Source organism: Denticeps clupeoides, chromosome 16 (genome assembly GCF_900700375.1).
Source record: "Denticeps clupeoides chromosome 16, fDenClu1.1, whole genome shotgun sequence".
NCBI lineage: Eukaryota > Metazoa > Chordata > Actinopteri > Clupeiformes > Denticipitidae > Denticeps > Denticeps clupeoides.
Window position 1 is genome coordinate 9,806,296 of NC_041722.1, and position 17,571 is coordinate 9,823,866.

Genomic DNA, 17,571 nt, shown 5'->3' on the forward strand with positions numbered 1-17,571 from the left:
GTGTGTCTGCGCGTGTGTCTGCGCGTGTGTCTGCGCGTGTGTCTGCGCGTGTGTCTGCCTCACCCCCATCCTTGGGTGGCAGCCGGCAAACTCTCCTGCACATGGAAGTGAAAGCACACAGGTACTTCTGCAGACTTTCATCAGTCTTCTTGTGCAGCCGCGCCATTGCCCTGAACTTGGTCCAGTCAAAACGTCCAAGGTCTGGGTCAAAGACCACACCAAAGGTGGAGACTACACGGTAGAAATCGGCTTCCTCTCGCCGAGTCCACCTGCAAAGTATAAGATGCAGTCAGGGGAAAATTTGTACACAGGTTTGTTTTAAATTTGAGGATTTCATATCTGTACTTACCTCTGCTGTCGCTCTATCTTGGCGGCCATTTTGGGGTTGAGTGTGTCATTAAGCGTTGGGGGCAGGGAAAACAGGGGAGGGGGCAGCATGGCCTGCTGGGTCTGGTGGATGTGCAGGATCTGCCGGCTTTTGGTGAAACGTTGTGAGGCCGTGATCAGGCGGCGCAGTCTCGCTGTCAGAGCTGAAGATGAAGGCCAGTAGGCTCCAGTACCGCCGTCCAATACCGGAGCACCTTCTGAGAAAACATTTCATTTAATGTCATCCTGTAACAAACTTCTTGTTTTGTGCGGTTTCCTTTGAGAAAACTCACCTATGCCTGGGTCTGTGATGACCAGGTCCCCTGGTGAAGAGGCATCATCCTGCCATCAGAGGAAAGTTTCACATTAATTAACAGTAAACAGGACTGGTCAAATAACACATCTACAGGAATTCAAAGCAGGACAGAACACCTAGGATCTGTGGCATGCAGTTTAAATGTCCGTGTTGTGGTCCTGTGTCAAACAGTACTTTTAATAAGAGACTCACTGGCATAAAGTATTATTGGCATAACCAGTTTGGTCCTATGTACAATATTACAATATGCAATAGGTGCAATTTGCAAATATTTATTATTCTGCAGAAGAAAAAAAAAAATTATTTGATGAATTTTCACTCCTCCTGCAGTTTACTCATGATAAATATATTTTTCTGATGATACCATTCTGGTACTGGGTCATTTCTGTTCAGAGACTCATCTTAATCTGGTGCCAGAACCCAACAGTAGATGTCTTAAAGATAATACACAAGACTTCCTGTGGCCCTTACTTCCCCTGGCCTCACCTCCATATCATCCTTCAGCAAGGCTGGGGCAGGCTTGTATTCTGGGTCATCCACATCCCTGTGCACACAAAGATAACACAGCGCAGTCAGCAAGCCCTCAAGATGGATAAACGGATGGAAGAGATAACAGGCCTGACCAGGTACCATGCAGACCAAGGTGATTCACTAGCACTGCACATCAATTGGAATACGTTCCAATCGAGGGATTAAAACAAGGGCAACAGAACACACCAATTTGGCTTGGGAAAAATATAAAGAGGAAGTATTTAATCATTTGCGTTTACAGCATTTAGCAGACACTGTTATCCGGAGCAGCATCTAATTCATAGTTACAGTCCCCCTGGACCAACTCAGGGTTTAATGTCTTGCTGGTATGTGGGATTTAAACCTGTGACTTTGTGGTCCCCTACTGTTCATGGGCGGGTGGGTTAACCACTTGGCCACTACCACCCTAATTTAATAGTGTGTTTACCCATCCAGGAAGTCATTGCTTCTCTGCTCAGCAGCAATGGCCTTCTCATCTGGACGACCCACTCGATCTAGAAAGCACAGGGCAGCGTCTGCGCGGATGGTGTTATATTTCTCATAACCTGACATTAAACAGACAAAAGAAAAAAACGCATTGATTAAACAGAAGCCAGCAGAAAATGTCCAGAATGAGATTTGCCAATGCATTTAGACAGATGAGCTGCTTACTCTCTCATAGCAACAACAAATCCATCCAACCCATCAATCACACTGCTACAACCAATGTTATGGAATATTCTAATAGCCCCACATATCTAGATTTCTGTAAATCATGCTGAGAAATGGAAAAGTGACCCAAAAATGACTCACCATGTTTGTAAACTCCAAACAGCAGACATTTGTCAGCTTCTCTGTCCCACCAGAGAACTGGCAGTTCAGAGTTGTCTGGCTCAGGAACCCAGATCTCAATCTTACTGTGGAGACAGAGCAGTCCAAATAAATTCAACAAACCGCTCTCTATATTTACTTCCAGTTGTTGTAATATCGGACTCCTGAACTGCTCAAGGTTGCCCCCTACTGTTGGGCTCAGAAAACAAGTGGCTGCAGCACCTTAAACAAACAGCAGGGGGAAAACTTTTTGTTTTCATTTTCTACTCAGTCACATTCTGGGTTCTGTAGCATATTTCCAGATTTCATCCTGAACCAAGCAGCTTTCATGCCTAAATCACATTTACAGTTTATAAAAAAAAAAAAAAGATTTAATTGCAAATATTTTATTATAACAAATGTATTCATTTAATGGTACACTAATTCAGCCTCACTACATCGAATACCCTTCTGAAGAGAGGCATGAGGAGAGAGATGAAGTTTTAGAGATGCAGTGGGAGATACTGATGGCTTACCTGGATTCCACACCATCCAGCACGTTCTGCGACTGGGTTCCAATCACCTCCTGTTTCAGGTAGTACAGCATTCTGACCCGCAGAAGCACCCTGAGCCAAGAGAGAGCCTGCTGGTTAGCGCACGCGCGCGCAGACACACACACACAGTCCTGCTGTCACAACAAAGCGGCTTGCCATTCAAACAAACTGCTGAACGAGCAAAGCAACGTGCGCACACAAAGAAAGGTCAGACACTGAAACGAATGGCTTGAATGGGCCGCGTTGGGGGAAAAAAACGGATGTCGTTCTGGTTGCGGCGAGCTACAGTTATTATTGATGCAGCATAACTAAAAAGGAACTGAGTCACGGGAGACATCCACGCAGTGTGAGGCTGGGGAACGGCGGCGCCTGAACTTCCCTGATCCACATGGGCTTGATACTGTGTGGGCGATCGCCCACAGTGGAACGATATACAAAAACAGAGATGTCCCACCCACACTCCCCCACATACTTACTGTGACCCCAGATGTACTTTCAGTGTGTACAAGGTGCTGCTATTGCTGCTTCCTGTCCCTGCGAGCACGGTGCTTTCCTACATCACTTGGCGCGCACACACACACACATGGTTCCAAACTGCATGAACACCCAACCAGCTCAGCGGAAGACCTTATGTAAAGCATGGGGGAACATCGCCACTCCAATCTTTAATTACAGCTAGTTCCAGAGACAATTAAAGGCTTTGGAAGGTTGTGATGCACAAAGCCCGGTACTGGTGGCATTCCAGTTCTGCTGGGGAAAACGCAGACGTAAGCAAAGCACACCAGTGTGTCTACGCCTGGTGGTGTGACGGATCGAACGATCCCCTGGGTTCAGCAGAAGCGCTTTGAGAACAAAGGCGAACTTTCTGTGTGGGCAGCAGCCGCTGCCAAAACCTCACCCCCTCACACACAATCTCTGGGTCTCACACACTCAAACATTTTTAAACAATAAGGTCAATCTGGCTATTCCACATTTCACTGTACCTCTATGGGCTTTTTTTCAAACTCTGGCTTATTAGCGTCTTAATGGGCCCTCGGGCAGCATAGTCAGCATCAATTGAATCAATAGAAAGCACAATTGATAATAATTGAAGAAATGTAGATAATGTCATACAAAGTCTTTGAGCTTTTGATGTCATAATGCAAGCTGTCCATCAAATCACACAAATCACATATTATGCTGAGACACTGAAGCACTGACATATTAAACAGGGCCAAAACAATAGATCAACAAATATATATGATGATGACTTGTTGCATTTTGAGCCTCCATAATCTGGTAACTGTTAGAAATAATTAGTTTAATAATTAGTAATAATTTACTTTATTTATGCTTTAGTTTGCACCACATAGATATGAGTCACCTAACAGGGTCTAATATTTGAGTTGAGTGTAAAAGCTGGAAGTGGTAAATGCTCACTTGTTGCAGTGGTGCTTCAGGTGTTTCTTGTAGCCATCGTCCTGCAGTATGTGCTCAGGGTTGTGCTTACGAAGCCACTCTGCCTTCTGGATGTCGAACGAGCTTGACTGGGTCTTCATCTTCTTCCCCTTCCTGCCACGTGGGACTGGAGTAGAGAGGCCTTCGAGAGCAGAGAGGACACTCAGTCATGATGGCAGCAAGCAGCCCACCCCCTCTCTTGTAAGATTACAAGCTATGTTCATAAAAGCAGTAAGCACAGGATTTCTGCAGGTTTAACGAAGCCAAATTTAAGACTTTTTAAGACCTTTTTAAGGCCCCTTTGATCAAATTTAAGAGCCTGCATCGGGGTCAACTGCAATTGTCCAAGGGCCACAGTTTTTCCTCGGCAAAAGGGGTCAGATGTTCTTTTAAAATATATTAATAATATATAAAATATTGTAGCAATATCTCATTATTTGATATATTCAATTGTGGCATCGTAGATGGAGGAGGAATCATGGCCATTGTCCCCAAAAAAAAAAAAAAAAGTTTTCTTTCAAAAAAAGGTTTTCTAGTGCCATGCTCAGGAGGTGAAATTGTGCTGGAACCTTCAAAGATTTACAGCTCTAACATGAGGTGTGTTGCATTGCCCGGACTGCTGCTTTATGACTAGTGCTGCCCTTTTTAAGACTTTATCAGGACCTGCGGAAACCTGTGTCCTAATTGAGATGAGGAAATGTAGTTTCAATAACTATAACAATGAAAAAAGCGAGTGGGTGGCCCACTCAGAACTGGTCCGTGAAGCATCTCACCTAGGTGGTTCTGCAGCTCCTTGGTACGTCCGTCTTCAGTGGGGGCAATCAAGTCCCACATGAACCCTTTGATCTTGTCATCGCCACGGTAATGCACCAGGCAGTAGGAGAGCAGAGCCCTGCAGATGACCTCCACATCCCTTTCAGATAGCTGCCGCTTAAAGCGGCCGTGCGCCAGGATGTCTTTCCAGCGGCCCCACCTGTGAGCAGCAGACAAGGAGCAATTCTGATCAGTATTTGTTTATCATGATTTAACATCAAACCTCAGTGAAATCACTCACAAAAATGCCTACATGTTACAGTGAACTGTAATTAAATGTTCAGATATTATGTTCAGAGTACAGATATTAATGAATAAAACTAATAGCAATAAAAATAGGATTAGTAATGAAATGGATTAGCAAACATTTCTGAAAAACAAAGGCTGTATTCAGTCATTAACAATTTGTATTTAATAGAGAAGTAGATCACAGGGCTTTGCAATAGAAATGTAGAGCCATTCTATCCCATTTGAGTACCCTGGGAGCTGAAACATTCTCTGGGCTATATTTATCATTTCATTATTATAATGTTTCAACTCAGCATCAGTTCTGGTTAGCACATTGTGAGACAGAAAGAATTGTTAAAACTATTTACAGGTGTTGCTTACTATCTTCACAAAAAAAAGAGATTCCATTACACAAACTGAATCAAATACAAAATTTATCGCCACATTAAATACAGTCCTTAGTTCAGCAACAAAAGTTATACTTCAATCGTCTGCAACACCCTAGCACCCTACGTGGTAACTCAATGGAACCACAAAAAAAAAAAAAAAAAAAAAAAAAACCACACAAAGAACTAAATTTTTTATTTAAAATAAAAAAATAAGAAAAATTAATGCATGCCCCATATACCTGCATATATCAAAGTTTTGAACTGCAAAGAAAAGTCTGCACTCTTTAGTACATTTCTCTGTAGCAAATTATAAATTCTATCTCAGAGCCACAAGGAGGCAGTCAAAGAACCTCATACTGCTCCAGAGTCACAGGCTGTCATGTTGGTGAAGTGTAAGGTATATATTTGTTTATGTAACATACGTAAATACAATTCAACAGCAAATATCTCTATTGCCATAAACAAATGTTTCTATCGATGCAGCTTTTTGTCAGTGCAAACATTGATAATATGAAACCAGTGGCTTACCCATACACCAGCAGGTTTTTCTCCACTCTGAAGCACTCGGTACGGCCGTAGCTGTTAAGGCGGTCATAGGGGCGTCGAAATTTGGGCTCTTCATCTCCGTCACTGTCCCCTTCTGATAGCTCAGCCAGTTCATCTTTAGTGGCACTGAAAGGCCGGGTTTGCTTCCTGACACGAGGTGTGTCAATAACAAGGCTGTTCTGTGAAGGGGAAGAGACAGGGGAAAAAAATATTTCAGTCCTAATTATTATCAGACTTTTTTCATAAGGCAGAGTGGCTCTAGGGATCTGCGTTGAGAAGGGGACACTTACTCTTCCATTAACCATGTCAAGGTTGATGTCAGCCTTCTTTGCCCATTTATCCCAGAAATTGGGGTCATCGAGAGAGATATCTGTGCGGTTCCCTGATGCTACAAAACTGGCCTGAGAAAGAAAAACAAAAATGCAAATGAACAATCGTTCAGAGAAAAGGAATACAATTATTCACAGTTGGAATGCTGAGAGACAATCCATACCTTAGCAAAAGTGGACCCTCGTCCCTCAGACTCAATGGTGATGGTTTTGGTCCTGCGCTGGAGAATCTGGTCAATGTCTTCCTCACAGAACTTGGCCCCCTCGTCCTCTTCATCCATAATGGCTCCATAGGCCCCACGGCGTAGCAGATCCTCAATCTCTTTCTTGGACAGCTGCTGCTGTATCTGCTAAAGGAAAGAGAGTGTGTGATGGACAAAGCTCTCATCAGCAAGCTCATCATCTGCAGGCTCTTGCAAAAAATATGTAATTATTTACCACATTAGTGTGGGGGAGAAAAATAAAGCACCATGCACTTTATTATGCCCTGCAGGAGGACTGCAATGGCCTTACCCCTCCCACGCTGTTCTCCCGGCCACTCATGCTCTGCAGCACTGCCTTGTCCAACCCCAGCTTCAGACTGGCCCGGTCAAACATCTCCCGTTCATACGAGTTCCTGGTGATCAGGCGGTACACCTTTACTGCTTTGTTCTGGCCAATTCTGTGGCAACGAGCCTGAGCCTGAGTGAAAAAAGTAAAAATTCTGTTTGTTCCAGTAGACTCAAGCCATAACCTACCTCTTAAGTACTGGCTAAGTGATTATTAAAAACACAACAATAAAAAAATTTTAATTATAAACGTCTTCTTTTCAACATGTTTCTTTATGTATTGTACAAAGAAAAATGCAATTCAACGAACATGCTGTAATGGCAATTCTGTCAATTAAAAGATCAAAGACCTCGGATTAGGAACATTCTCAGAGACTTGCATTGTTGGCAGAGTGACAACTTATTGTGAAAAATCACTCAGGAAAGCTCTTTTGATTTTTTTTGGTCTCAGCGTTAGGATCCCACCTGCAGGTCATTCTGCGGGTTCCAGTCGGAGTCGAATATAATACAGGTATCGGCAGCAGTCAGGTTGATGCCCAGACCCCCAGCACGCGTGCAGAGCAGGAAGACAAAGCGGTCCGAGTCCGGCTTACTGAACCGGTCGATCGCTGCCTGCCTCAGATTCCCACGGACTCTCCCATCTATCCGCTCATAGAGGTATCTGAGCAGAGCAAATGCAGGTTGTTATTGTTAAAAATTCTATAATATTCTTCATTATATTCGTCAGTTTATTGCAAAGTGCATATCAGATGTGGCTATTAAGGGAAAAGGGAAAGCCCATTTTTTCCCCCTGGAGGAGTGCCCTTGATGTATCCCTCCTACAACCCCCACCTCCACCACACACTGACCCACTTCCAGCTGCCCCCAGCCCTCAGTCTGACGAGGGGCTCCTCAGGGGTTCTGTGCCCTCCAACTGAACCCTGGCAAGGCCCTGCAAGCCTGCTAGTCTAAACCACAATCAAGATTTCCCTGGTCTGTTTCAGCATCAGAGACGGTACGAGATGTTAAAAAGAGAGGGGAGCTGAGTTATGGTTATGAATAAGGTTTTCAGAGCCTTACAACCATGTTAAAATGGTTAAAATAAATGGAATACTTCCAACCCCAATTTTTCCAAAATATATTAAACATTAAAAAATAATAAATAAACCAAGAAAGAAAACCAAACCTTCTCTGAATGAGGTAGTCCTCCAGGATGTCCAGGCAGCGCACCATCTGGGAGAAGATGAGGACCTTGTGGCCACCAGCCTTCATCTTGGGAAGAAGTTTGTCTATGAGGACTAGTTTGCCTGCTGACTGGACCATGGCCTGCAGGTGGAAGTCAGCTGCATTGGGGCTGTACACCTCACGGAAATCTTCAAGAATCTTCTCTTCAGCCCCTGTGTCATGCAAGTAGATCTTGGCATCTATGACTTGCTTCATTAAACAAAGCTTTTTCATTTAAACCTTACAGTCCAATTAGCCAAGTAATCAGATTCCAAAGATTATAAACACATTTAATTAGTCGGTTCTCCAGGACCAGACTTCACTGAATCCAAACAGTCAGTTCTTTCCAAAAAAAGATTCATTACTAGTTCAAAGTGAAACCAAATATAACCTTTAGACCCTGTGCTATTGAGTAGCCATCAATGCATGTCTCAAAACAAGGATCCAGTGACATTGTTGCAACTTTTATGATTCCTGTACCTTTTATGAGGTAGGGGTGGTTGCAGCACTTCCTCAGCTCCATCATGGTGTTGACCAGGTTGGGAACGTTGGCCTGCCCAGCACCTTTGGCGAGAAATGCGAAGTTCTTCTCTAAAATGGCGCGGTAGTACTTCTTCTGAATGTTGGTGAGCTCCACCTCAATGATGGTCTCCTCTTTAGGTGCCAGTTTTTTCTCCACGTCCTCCTTCAGTCGCCTGAGCATCATGGGCTTCAGGATACCCTGCAGCTTTTGCACCTGAACACAAACATATATGAATGTATGTACATTTGAAGACATTAAAAATAAATTTGTTACATGCTGCCATAATTAGATAGATTCCATTTGGTTTCGTCAAACATTAGTACACCAGACTTATACACTATGCAAACAGGAACAAGGCAAACAAGAAAAAGTGAAAATGAAGTGATTGTAACTGTGAAGCACAGCACCTCTGCATTTAACCATCACACTTAGTGAGCAGTGAGCAGCCATAAAAGACGGAACTGTGTGGGGACGGTGCTTTGCTCAGTGGCACCTTGGCAGTTTGGGATTTGAACCCACAACCTTCCGATTACGGGTATGTTTCCTTATCCACGAGGCCACCACTGCACAGTCACATGAGTTTGAACAGTTGATCATAAAAGTCATGATCTGAGGTGACTATGCAAAACATACACATATACACGCGCATTCTGTACCTGCTCCTCAGTCTTGAGATCTCCAAACTCTTGCATGAAGGTGTTTTCTGAGGGAAAGCGGGCCGGCTCTAGGAAGTGCAGCAGACTGAACAGCTCCTCCACAGTATTCTGCAGAGGAGTACCCGTCAGGAGGACCTTATGCTCCTGCAGACAAAGGTCAACGGTCAGTGCTTTCAGCAGGAGATGCCACACATAGCCAGCTGACATCTAACTTGCGTCAGATAGCATGATCACACATTAACACTCTAAATCCTGTCGCATATGTGGGAAAGCAAGTTCACGCACCAAATTCATGAGCTTGAAGCCCTCTAGCAGCTTGCAGTTTTTGTTCTTGAGGCGGTGAGCTTCATCGATGATGACGCAGCGCCAGTCGATGGCATTGAGTTCAGGGCAGCCGTTGAGAATCATCTCAAAAGTGGTGATGACTGCCTGGAACTTGTATGCCCCTCTGATAACACGACCCTGCAGAACAAATATAGACATCACGTGAATGAGGCAATGCCACTTCAGGAATTAGATATGCACTTAATGATGGTAGTCAAATCATAAATCAAAATAGTTGTGTGTACTATATTCTTTTTAATGTTAGGTCAAATTTTAAATAGAAAAAAAAAAAAAAACATTATAAATAAATAAATAAACCTTATTTAAGGATCCCTCCTAAAATAAAGTACATACAGGCTAGTGAAGCACCTATTTATGACTTACCTGGACTCTACTCTCTTTCCTCTAACACACACCATGTGGTTTGCTTTTCCCCACTCTCACTCTCGCGAATGCTCCACTATTCCCCTGGTCTGATCTAAGCAGGCAGTGGCATGCCTTGAGGGCTGGTGTGACATCACAGGCGTCTACAGAGAGGCCTGGTAGCAGCCTGCCTCCCATGTCTGCACCGTGTGCTGTCAGCCCCGATCACACAGCGCCAGCGGGCCTGTCTGCCTGGGGCCAGCGCCTGACAAGTGCCACCCGTGGTGTGTGCACTTAAACTCACACAACCTCACCCACCACTCCACTAAAAACACACCAGTCTGTCTAAACATGGTACTATTCACAAAGTAACCGCCACAGAAAATAAAATCAGCTCATCCATGATGTATTTTCTAGCAACCGATAGTATCCAAGCAGGTGAGGCTTCTTTCTGCCACTTTGAAGCGGGAATGGAGGAAAAGCTGATCTTCTCTGAGTGTCCAGAGATTTACAACACGACATTATCATCTTACCAGGAGTTTAGAAAAACACGCTTACATTTTGCGCTGAGCCCCGCAGTGCATTTGGTCTGAAAGCAACTTTAATTTTAAACAATGAGCAGAAAAACGATCTGTGTTCAGTCCACACTCACCTGACGCCATGGACGTTGGAACCAGGCGTTTTTCTGGCGTTTGTGGCGTCAGGGGAGTGCGGACTAAACACAGACCCTTTTTCTGCTCATTGTAGTAAATCAAAGCGTCCACACAGTGTACAGTTCTCAATCTGTACACAGTCTAAATAGTCCCATCAGGGTCATGTGAAATGAGATGTTTAGTTCTTGAATTTAAAATTTTTAATTCTGTAAAGAATACCGTTTTGTCACAATAACATCAGGGTTGGATGTAGAACAATAAAGCAAATCAAAGTGCCCACACAGGTATAAGAGACCTTAACTCTTGTGACCATGTAGGGTAATGCATGGCATGCATCGTGATGCATCAATAATTGTTATCGTAAGCGAATCGAATTGTGAGACCAGTGAAGGTTCACACCACTAGTTAATAGTGTAAATTAAAATTTGAACCAGTTATTTAATATTAATGGCAAAAAATAACAGATGATCTTTGATAGCCCTATCAAAAATAGACAATGAAAATATGTGAATGAGGTGCTGGACCCTCACCTGAGCATCCCTGAAGTACATCTCATACTGTTGTAGCATCTGCCGGCTGACCACGCTGCCATGGTACACAATGACATTGAGGTGGGTCCATGTGTGGAACTCGCGCTCCCAGTTGGCGATGGTGGAGAGTGGGGCGATGATGAGGAAAGGCCCCTTGATGCCGACGCGGCGGATCTCATCCAGGAATGTGATGGACTGGATGGTCTTTCCCAGACCCATTTCATCAGCAAGGATGCAGTTGCGCCTGAGCATCCAGGGGAGTAAATAAAGAAAAAGTATTACTCACTGAAAGCAGCCAAAATACCTCATCTCAATACCGAGCTGCACACAGTAGACACACTTCAATCTGAGCAGCAGATTTGACACTCAAGTGACCAGTGCATAAAATGCCTTATCTCAGACTTTATTTAATATTCTGCCTACAACTTTTCACAGTTCATCGAATTCAGCCGGAATGTGAATGCAGCCTCAAGCAAGTTCTTATGCTCACGCAGCTCTGCTTTCCTCACACAAAGACTCTTATTGATACTTCCTATCAGAGGGAATCGGCACGTTCCGCCCTCTGGTCTGGCCAGTTTTAGAGAAGCAGCTAGATGTCATAAAGTGTTAATTGCAGGGTCCACGTATTTCCATTCCAAACCTGAAAGCCCAGGTGGCTGCATTCCAATACAGTCCCTGTCTCTATTCACACTGGTGAGGAAATGTGAATATGCAAGCAGATGAAAATAAAATCAGCTCATACCACCTAACTGGTAATAAAACAGATTATTTGATGATGATTTTATGTAATAATGCATATTTATTTCAAGAGATTCAAGTCTCAGCTCTGGCTGGGCCACTGAAGGACATTCACAGAGTTGTCCTGAAGCCACTACTTTGATATCTTAGCAGTGTGCTTAGGGTCGTTGTCCTGCTGAAAGTTGAACCGTCGCCACAGTCTGAGTTTAAGAGCGCTCTGGAGCAGGTTTTCATCCATGATCACAGAACCACACATTCATACACTGTGGCTACATACCTTTTGCTGCACTGTGCCCTGGTATTTATTGCTTTATTTGGACAAATGCAGACACGTCATTTTGTTATATAGTCAGACTTTGCCCAAAGGGTTAAAATAGTAATGACCAAATTGGCCTCTGAGGGCTACAGAAGATCTGCTGCAATCTCTCAACAAACCATCTCAACACTGTGTAAACAAAAAAGATGTTTTTCAGCACAAAATGCAATGTGCCTCCCACACATTCCCTGGCACTGGCTGAACCAAGTCAAATTTTTCATTGTGTGACCCATAAAGGATTAAATCGACATTTGCACATCACTGCTACAAATAATGACGCCGCTGTCTTTCGTGGGTGAGTGACTGACAAGGACCAGTAGTGAAGTGCCTTCCTGATCTGAGTACAGTGCTGCGTGCCACTCTGCCACTACCCGTAATTACACTATTATCATTAAAATGCGGAGCTTCTTTGTTTTCAGAAACAGTTTTATTCTTTTTTTCTATTTCGCAAATGGTTCAAGAGTTAATTTAAACAGTAATTTTAAAAAAACCTGTCGGCAGTGACAGCCATGGTTTTACAGGGAACTAAATGTAAGACCTGTGAACCAAATTCAATAACTTTTAATTATTAAAGATTAAAGAGGTAGCCATTGAACTAGGCAGACGTAATTTGGTCATCATTATGGGAACTGTTCGCGCAAAGTCAGACTAAATAACAAAATGAAGTTTCTGCATATGCAGAGTCGATCGTCCAAATAAAAGCACCAAATACCAGGGCCCAGTGCAGCAAAAGGTATTTAGCCACAGTGAATGTGTGTGGTCTGTGAGCATGCCTCCAGTGTATCAGGGATGTGGGCACAGATATGCAGTACCGGCCCCTCTTCTGCACTACTTAGCAATCTGGCTCCCACACACACGTGATCTTTCTCCCCCACTGTGTAAGTGAAGGCTATTATACAGCTGTGCGCTCGCACTGGGGGCAGTCACCCTGTAGATGTTCCCCAGCGAGAGACCAATCATACACCAGGGCATAACAGTCACCCACGCACTCTGTAACCCTCTATTACATCGATCCATCATGGTGTCTTCATGGTACGCGGCACAGTGCCCAGTGTGAGAGCCACCCGCCTAGCTTTGGTGGTCACTCTGCCACTGATTAACAGTGGTGAGATACAACCACTGGATGTCTCCTGTGAGCATGGAACACCGCTGCACACACACCAGCCCAGTACAAGGTACAGCAAATTAAAGACTGGCTACAGGCAAACGCACTCCTGAGCTCAACAGGCTGCGTCCCAAATCCCTGCTTAACCGCCTTACCCATTTCTTCTGACCTTTTTGAAGCACCTACTCAGTCACAAGCAATATGGCCATACTGCTTAAATCAGGTTTTGGGATTCTGGGATATTAGGCTATTCAGATGGTCTCTGACATGATAAAGGCTGGAGCAGAGGGTGCAGTCAGGGCCACCGGACACCAGTGACTGACCTGTTGTACCAGTTGAAGAGGAGCCAGTTGACCCCCTCCAGCTGGTAGTCCCTGAGCGTGTTGCCATTGCGATATTCCCTTGACTGCTCCCTCTTCTTCCAATTACTGGCGTGTGGACGCTCCTGAAGGAGGAAAAAAAAAATAAAAGAGAAAAAAAAAAATGTTATAATATACATATGTCGGCCGATTTTTATTGAATCGACTGTATATTTGTGGACCTCTAAGGGCTATGCAAAGTATGTACTTTCACACAGTTATACATTGAACATGTGAACCTGCAATGAGCTCAGGAGTTGTAAGAGAACCAAGATAAGACCACCAGGGCCCAGCAAGTTGCTCATAAGTTGCTCATAAACATGGCCAATTCAACTGGAAATTTGCAGCCAGAAAATTATTTATGATGCCAGCTAGGTGATTACATTCACTGAGCACACATGCTAACATTTAGTTTTTCTATGGGTCTGTCTTCGTATTTGCATGAAAGAGCACAGATAAATAATATATTTGTTTGGTTACATACATACATATATACACACACACACACACACACACACACACACACACACACACACACACACACACATATATATATAATGCGCACACACACATTTGCAACTACCTTTTGGGCATAGACGTGTTGATGACGCATAACCAAGAGCAATGTATAAAAATGAAACACCGATTTGGTTTCTGCCTAACCTAACCATTTGCCTACTATAATTCCCTGTTGTGGACATTTTTCCAGAACGAATCTCCAGAATTTGCCATGACAAATCAAGGTGCAGAATTAACAGTTACACTGTTAAGAGTATTGGGAGTACACAGAGAGAACGAAGCACTAACAGAGAAAAGCGTGTACTTGTGGGAGTGTAAAACACTTACAGTCCTGCGGGAGTCCGGTCTGGCTGCCTGCAGCTTCTGAAACTCCTCTATTTTAGTATGGTCTACATCCTCCTTCAGCTCCCAGGTGCTGTCCTCGTAGGGTAGAGAGCACCACTTCACCAGGTAATACACCACCGACTTTTTAGACAGAGAGACAAGACAACAATGTAACTAAAAACACACAAGTCTTCATATTCTTGCATGCCACAGCAGCACAACAGTAAAGTAATCCAACCATATACCACAATCTTAAACATATTATTGGCATGATTTAGCTTTGTGTAATTTGCCATGGCTCCTTTCTTATTTGAGTCTTTATGTCCAATAACCTAAAAAACCCAATGACTTATTTAGCAGCACTTACATACAGGTCTGACTACATACAGAGAAAAGAGCAGGATTTCCCCCAAACTACACACACCCAGTCATTTAACCAGGTGATTCACTACAGGGACACACACAGACAGCCACACAACTCACACAAGACATAGTACTCACTTTCTTTTAAGCTTAACAATAAAACCGCACACCATAGTCCAGCAACATATTCTTTGTAAAAGGCACTTTAATATCTATGTATTGTTTAAAAAAAAAAAAAGGCACACCTCTCCGGTGTCCTTGTCTTTACAATAGGAGACTTCTAGCACTCTGTCCACCTCCACGTAGTCTGGGTTGAACAGCTCATCCTCCATCTAAAATAAAAAAAATAAAAGATGATCATTCTAACAACAAAATAGAACTAGACACACACGCAATGCACATGCAGTCATGGTGACAGCATTTACTGGAATCTAATAGACCAAAACTAAATCACACACAAAACTAATTATTTACATAATTGGACAGTAATACAAATTAAAGTAAATTCCCCACAATGTATGAATGAAGTTCATAGAACCCTAACAAATAAACACACACACACACACACACACTCTTACATCTGCAAAGAAGTGTGCTCTCTGGGCCTGTTTCATCTTGAATCGTTTGATTTTCTGCTGGATCCTCTTGTCCTTCTGCAGCTGCCGCTCTGTCGCCCACTCGCAGTGGAGATAAGAGCTGTGGAGACATACAGTGAGCACATCAGTCATCAAAGACCATTGCTGCTGCTGCCATGCCCCTAAAAAGCCAAACCCACAGAGAGGCCATTCGTCGCGCTTTCAACTGTACACCACAAATAGCGCTGCCTGCAGAAAATTAAAATAAATACAGAGGCATCCATATGAAACTCATTCAGCAGAGCAGTTTCCACACGGTCGTGTTGTGACAGGCCCCAACGTGCCGCTGCTCAGATTCTTGTTTTAAACTTGAACTCCTTCGCCTTGCACTGAACTTCAAAGCGGTTGCAGAAAAAGGGAACAATTTACACTTCAACAAACATAAGAATTTAAAACATGAGCCTTACTAGTTTTTGTACTTCACAAAGAACTCCTCCACTTCAACCACAACCCCTGGAGAGACCTGGATGGATGGATGGAGCAGGATACAATGAGCGAAAAAAATTAATAAACAAACACAAACAAGAAACTGGGGTTATAAACATAGGAGTAGATGGTTCGTGCCTCTTTCTTCACTATCCGCGAAGACATGATTTTGTCGACAACAGCACCATCCTCTTCACTTGGGTTCTCCTGCAAAACAGATGAATTATGTTTTTTTTTTTTTCCCCAATTCTGCTCAACTTTGATAAAACAAAGTTTCAGGATCATGAGGATGACTTCGTACCACAAAAAGCTGAACTGCAGGCTCCTTGCGAGCAGCAGTGTTGGTCTTCTTGGCTTTTGCGATGACCTTTACTTCCTCACCCTCCTCTGTGTACTTCTTCCTTTTTACCTGCCGGTTGGACCTTCTTTTCTGCAAACACACAAAACAACCCGTTCAGAAAGAAATTTCCACTTGTAGTAGTCTAGTGTGTATAGACAAGTGTGTTAAACCAGAAGAACACAAAGTCACAGGTTCAAACCCCACTTATTACCATTGTGTCCTTGCATCTTGCTCAACTCTGAATGTCTGCAGCGGGACTGTCAGCTAAATGCATTAAATGTAAATGTAAATCTGGTCTCGATGGGAAGATGAAGGAGTTGAAGAAAGATATGGCTCCTCTGCAAATGCAGTCAGAGAATTAACAATTGTAACAAAATTAATCTGCAAACATTTCTGTCTTTTCACTTCACAATTTCTTTTTTTTACTTTACTTACACTTTACTCATTTGCACACCTTCACCCTACCTGTTACCCATATTTTATGTTTAAAACATAAGTGTAATATGTGGTTATGTTTGCAATATTTGCATATTGGTTCACTGTATACTTGCAATATTTGCAATATTGTGGTCTATAGCAGCCTATTAAGCATATCTAACTGTCTATGACTGTGTATGTGACAAATAAATAATTTGAATTTGATTTCATGATCTTCTCAGAGTTCTCTTCAAAATCACAGGGATGTGAATTTGCATCGTTTAGCTACAACCTCAAATTCCAGAGAAAGGGTTGAAGAAAACAATATACATTTACTGTAACTCTGTAGTGCACTGTGGTTCCACTCTCTTGCAGCCCAAGTTGAAACATGCATGCTGCAATCAGTACTAGCAAGACTTATTTTGCTACAAATCAGTTTGATGGTGATCAAAGGCACTGCTGTCAGCATGCTTCCTCTGGGAGCGAACAAGTAGGGGAATACATGAGATTCATCGCTGATGAAATAATAAAGAGAAATGCAGGAGGTCTGGCTGGGCAAGAGCCCATATGATCTCAATTTAGCGAACATTAAAGGTCGCAAGGCTATGCTAAAGCATATGTGAGGAAGACATTATAGACATTCATTCTCACCCCACCCAAAACTAAATGAGTCATCAGCAGACAGTTTTTAATTAAGTCTGGGTGCCATTTAATGAGGATAATTATATCTGAACAGGCAGAGAGATGGGAGCAAATGATCATCCCCCAGTTCTCTAAATGCACCCGGACAGGCTGTAACCAGTGAGAGTCTCCTCTCCAACAACTCCACTCCCAAAGCAGACAATGAGCAACATTTTTCATTCGTTCTCACAGACGTCAGGACATACACGATCCATGTCTGGATACGATAGTCTCATTCACATCTTAAATT

The 17,571-nt window shown here is 43.2% G+C and overlaps 1 protein-coding gene across 10 annotated transcripts in view; it reads right to left on the reverse strand.

Annotated features, from left to right (window-relative positions):
- Positions 1-17,571, reverse strand: part of chd9 (chromodomain helicase DNA binding protein 9) — a 64,881-nt gene that overhangs the window by 10,458 nt on the left and 36,852 nt on the right. For 6 of the 10 annotated variants that reach the window (XM_028955815.1, XM_028955814.1, XM_028955810.1 and 3 more), the window contains 26 exons: positions 16,185-16,313; positions 16,022-16,090; positions 15,865-15,920; positions 15,401-15,518; positions 15,068-15,154; positions 14,463-14,600; positions 13,581-13,702; positions 11,099-11,342; positions 9,514-9,690; positions 9,229-9,372; positions 8,530-8,785; positions 8,012-8,222; positions 7,312-7,507; positions 6,812-6,979; positions 6,463-6,648; positions 6,260-6,370; positions 5,952-6,148; positions 4,767-4,966; positions 3,976-4,135; positions 2,539-2,628; positions 2,006-2,109; positions 1,641-1,758; positions 1,169-1,226; positions 660-708; positions 350-584; positions 64-269 (listed from right to left, as the gene is read on the reverse strand). In XM_028955815.1, coding sequence (XP_028811648.1) covers positions 64-269; positions 350-584; positions 660-708; positions 1,169-1,226; positions 1,641-1,758; positions 2,006-2,109; positions 2,539-2,628; positions 3,976-4,135; positions 4,767-4,966; positions 5,952-6,148; positions 6,260-6,370; positions 6,463-6,648; positions 6,812-6,979; positions 7,312-7,507; positions 8,012-8,222; positions 8,530-8,785; positions 9,229-9,372; positions 9,514-9,690; positions 11,099-11,342; positions 13,581-13,702; positions 14,463-14,600; positions 15,068-15,154; positions 15,401-15,518; positions 15,865-15,920; positions 16,022-16,090; positions 16,185-16,313 — 3,829 coding nt within the window. The remainder of the gene's footprint in view (positions 1-63; positions 270-349; positions 585-659; positions 709-1,168; positions 1,227-1,640; positions 1,759-2,005; positions 2,110-2,538; positions 2,629-3,975; positions 4,136-4,766; positions 4,967-5,951; positions 6,149-6,259; positions 6,371-6,462; positions 6,649-6,811; positions 6,980-7,311; positions 7,508-8,011; positions 8,223-8,529; positions 8,786-9,228; positions 9,373-9,513; positions 9,691-11,098; positions 11,343-13,580; positions 13,703-14,462; positions 14,601-15,067; positions 15,155-15,400; positions 15,519-15,864; positions 15,921-16,021; positions 16,091-16,184; positions 16,314-17,571) is intronic. The other 4 variants (XM_028955818.1, XM_028955811.1, XM_028955812.1 and 1 more) reach the window with 2 other exon arrangements.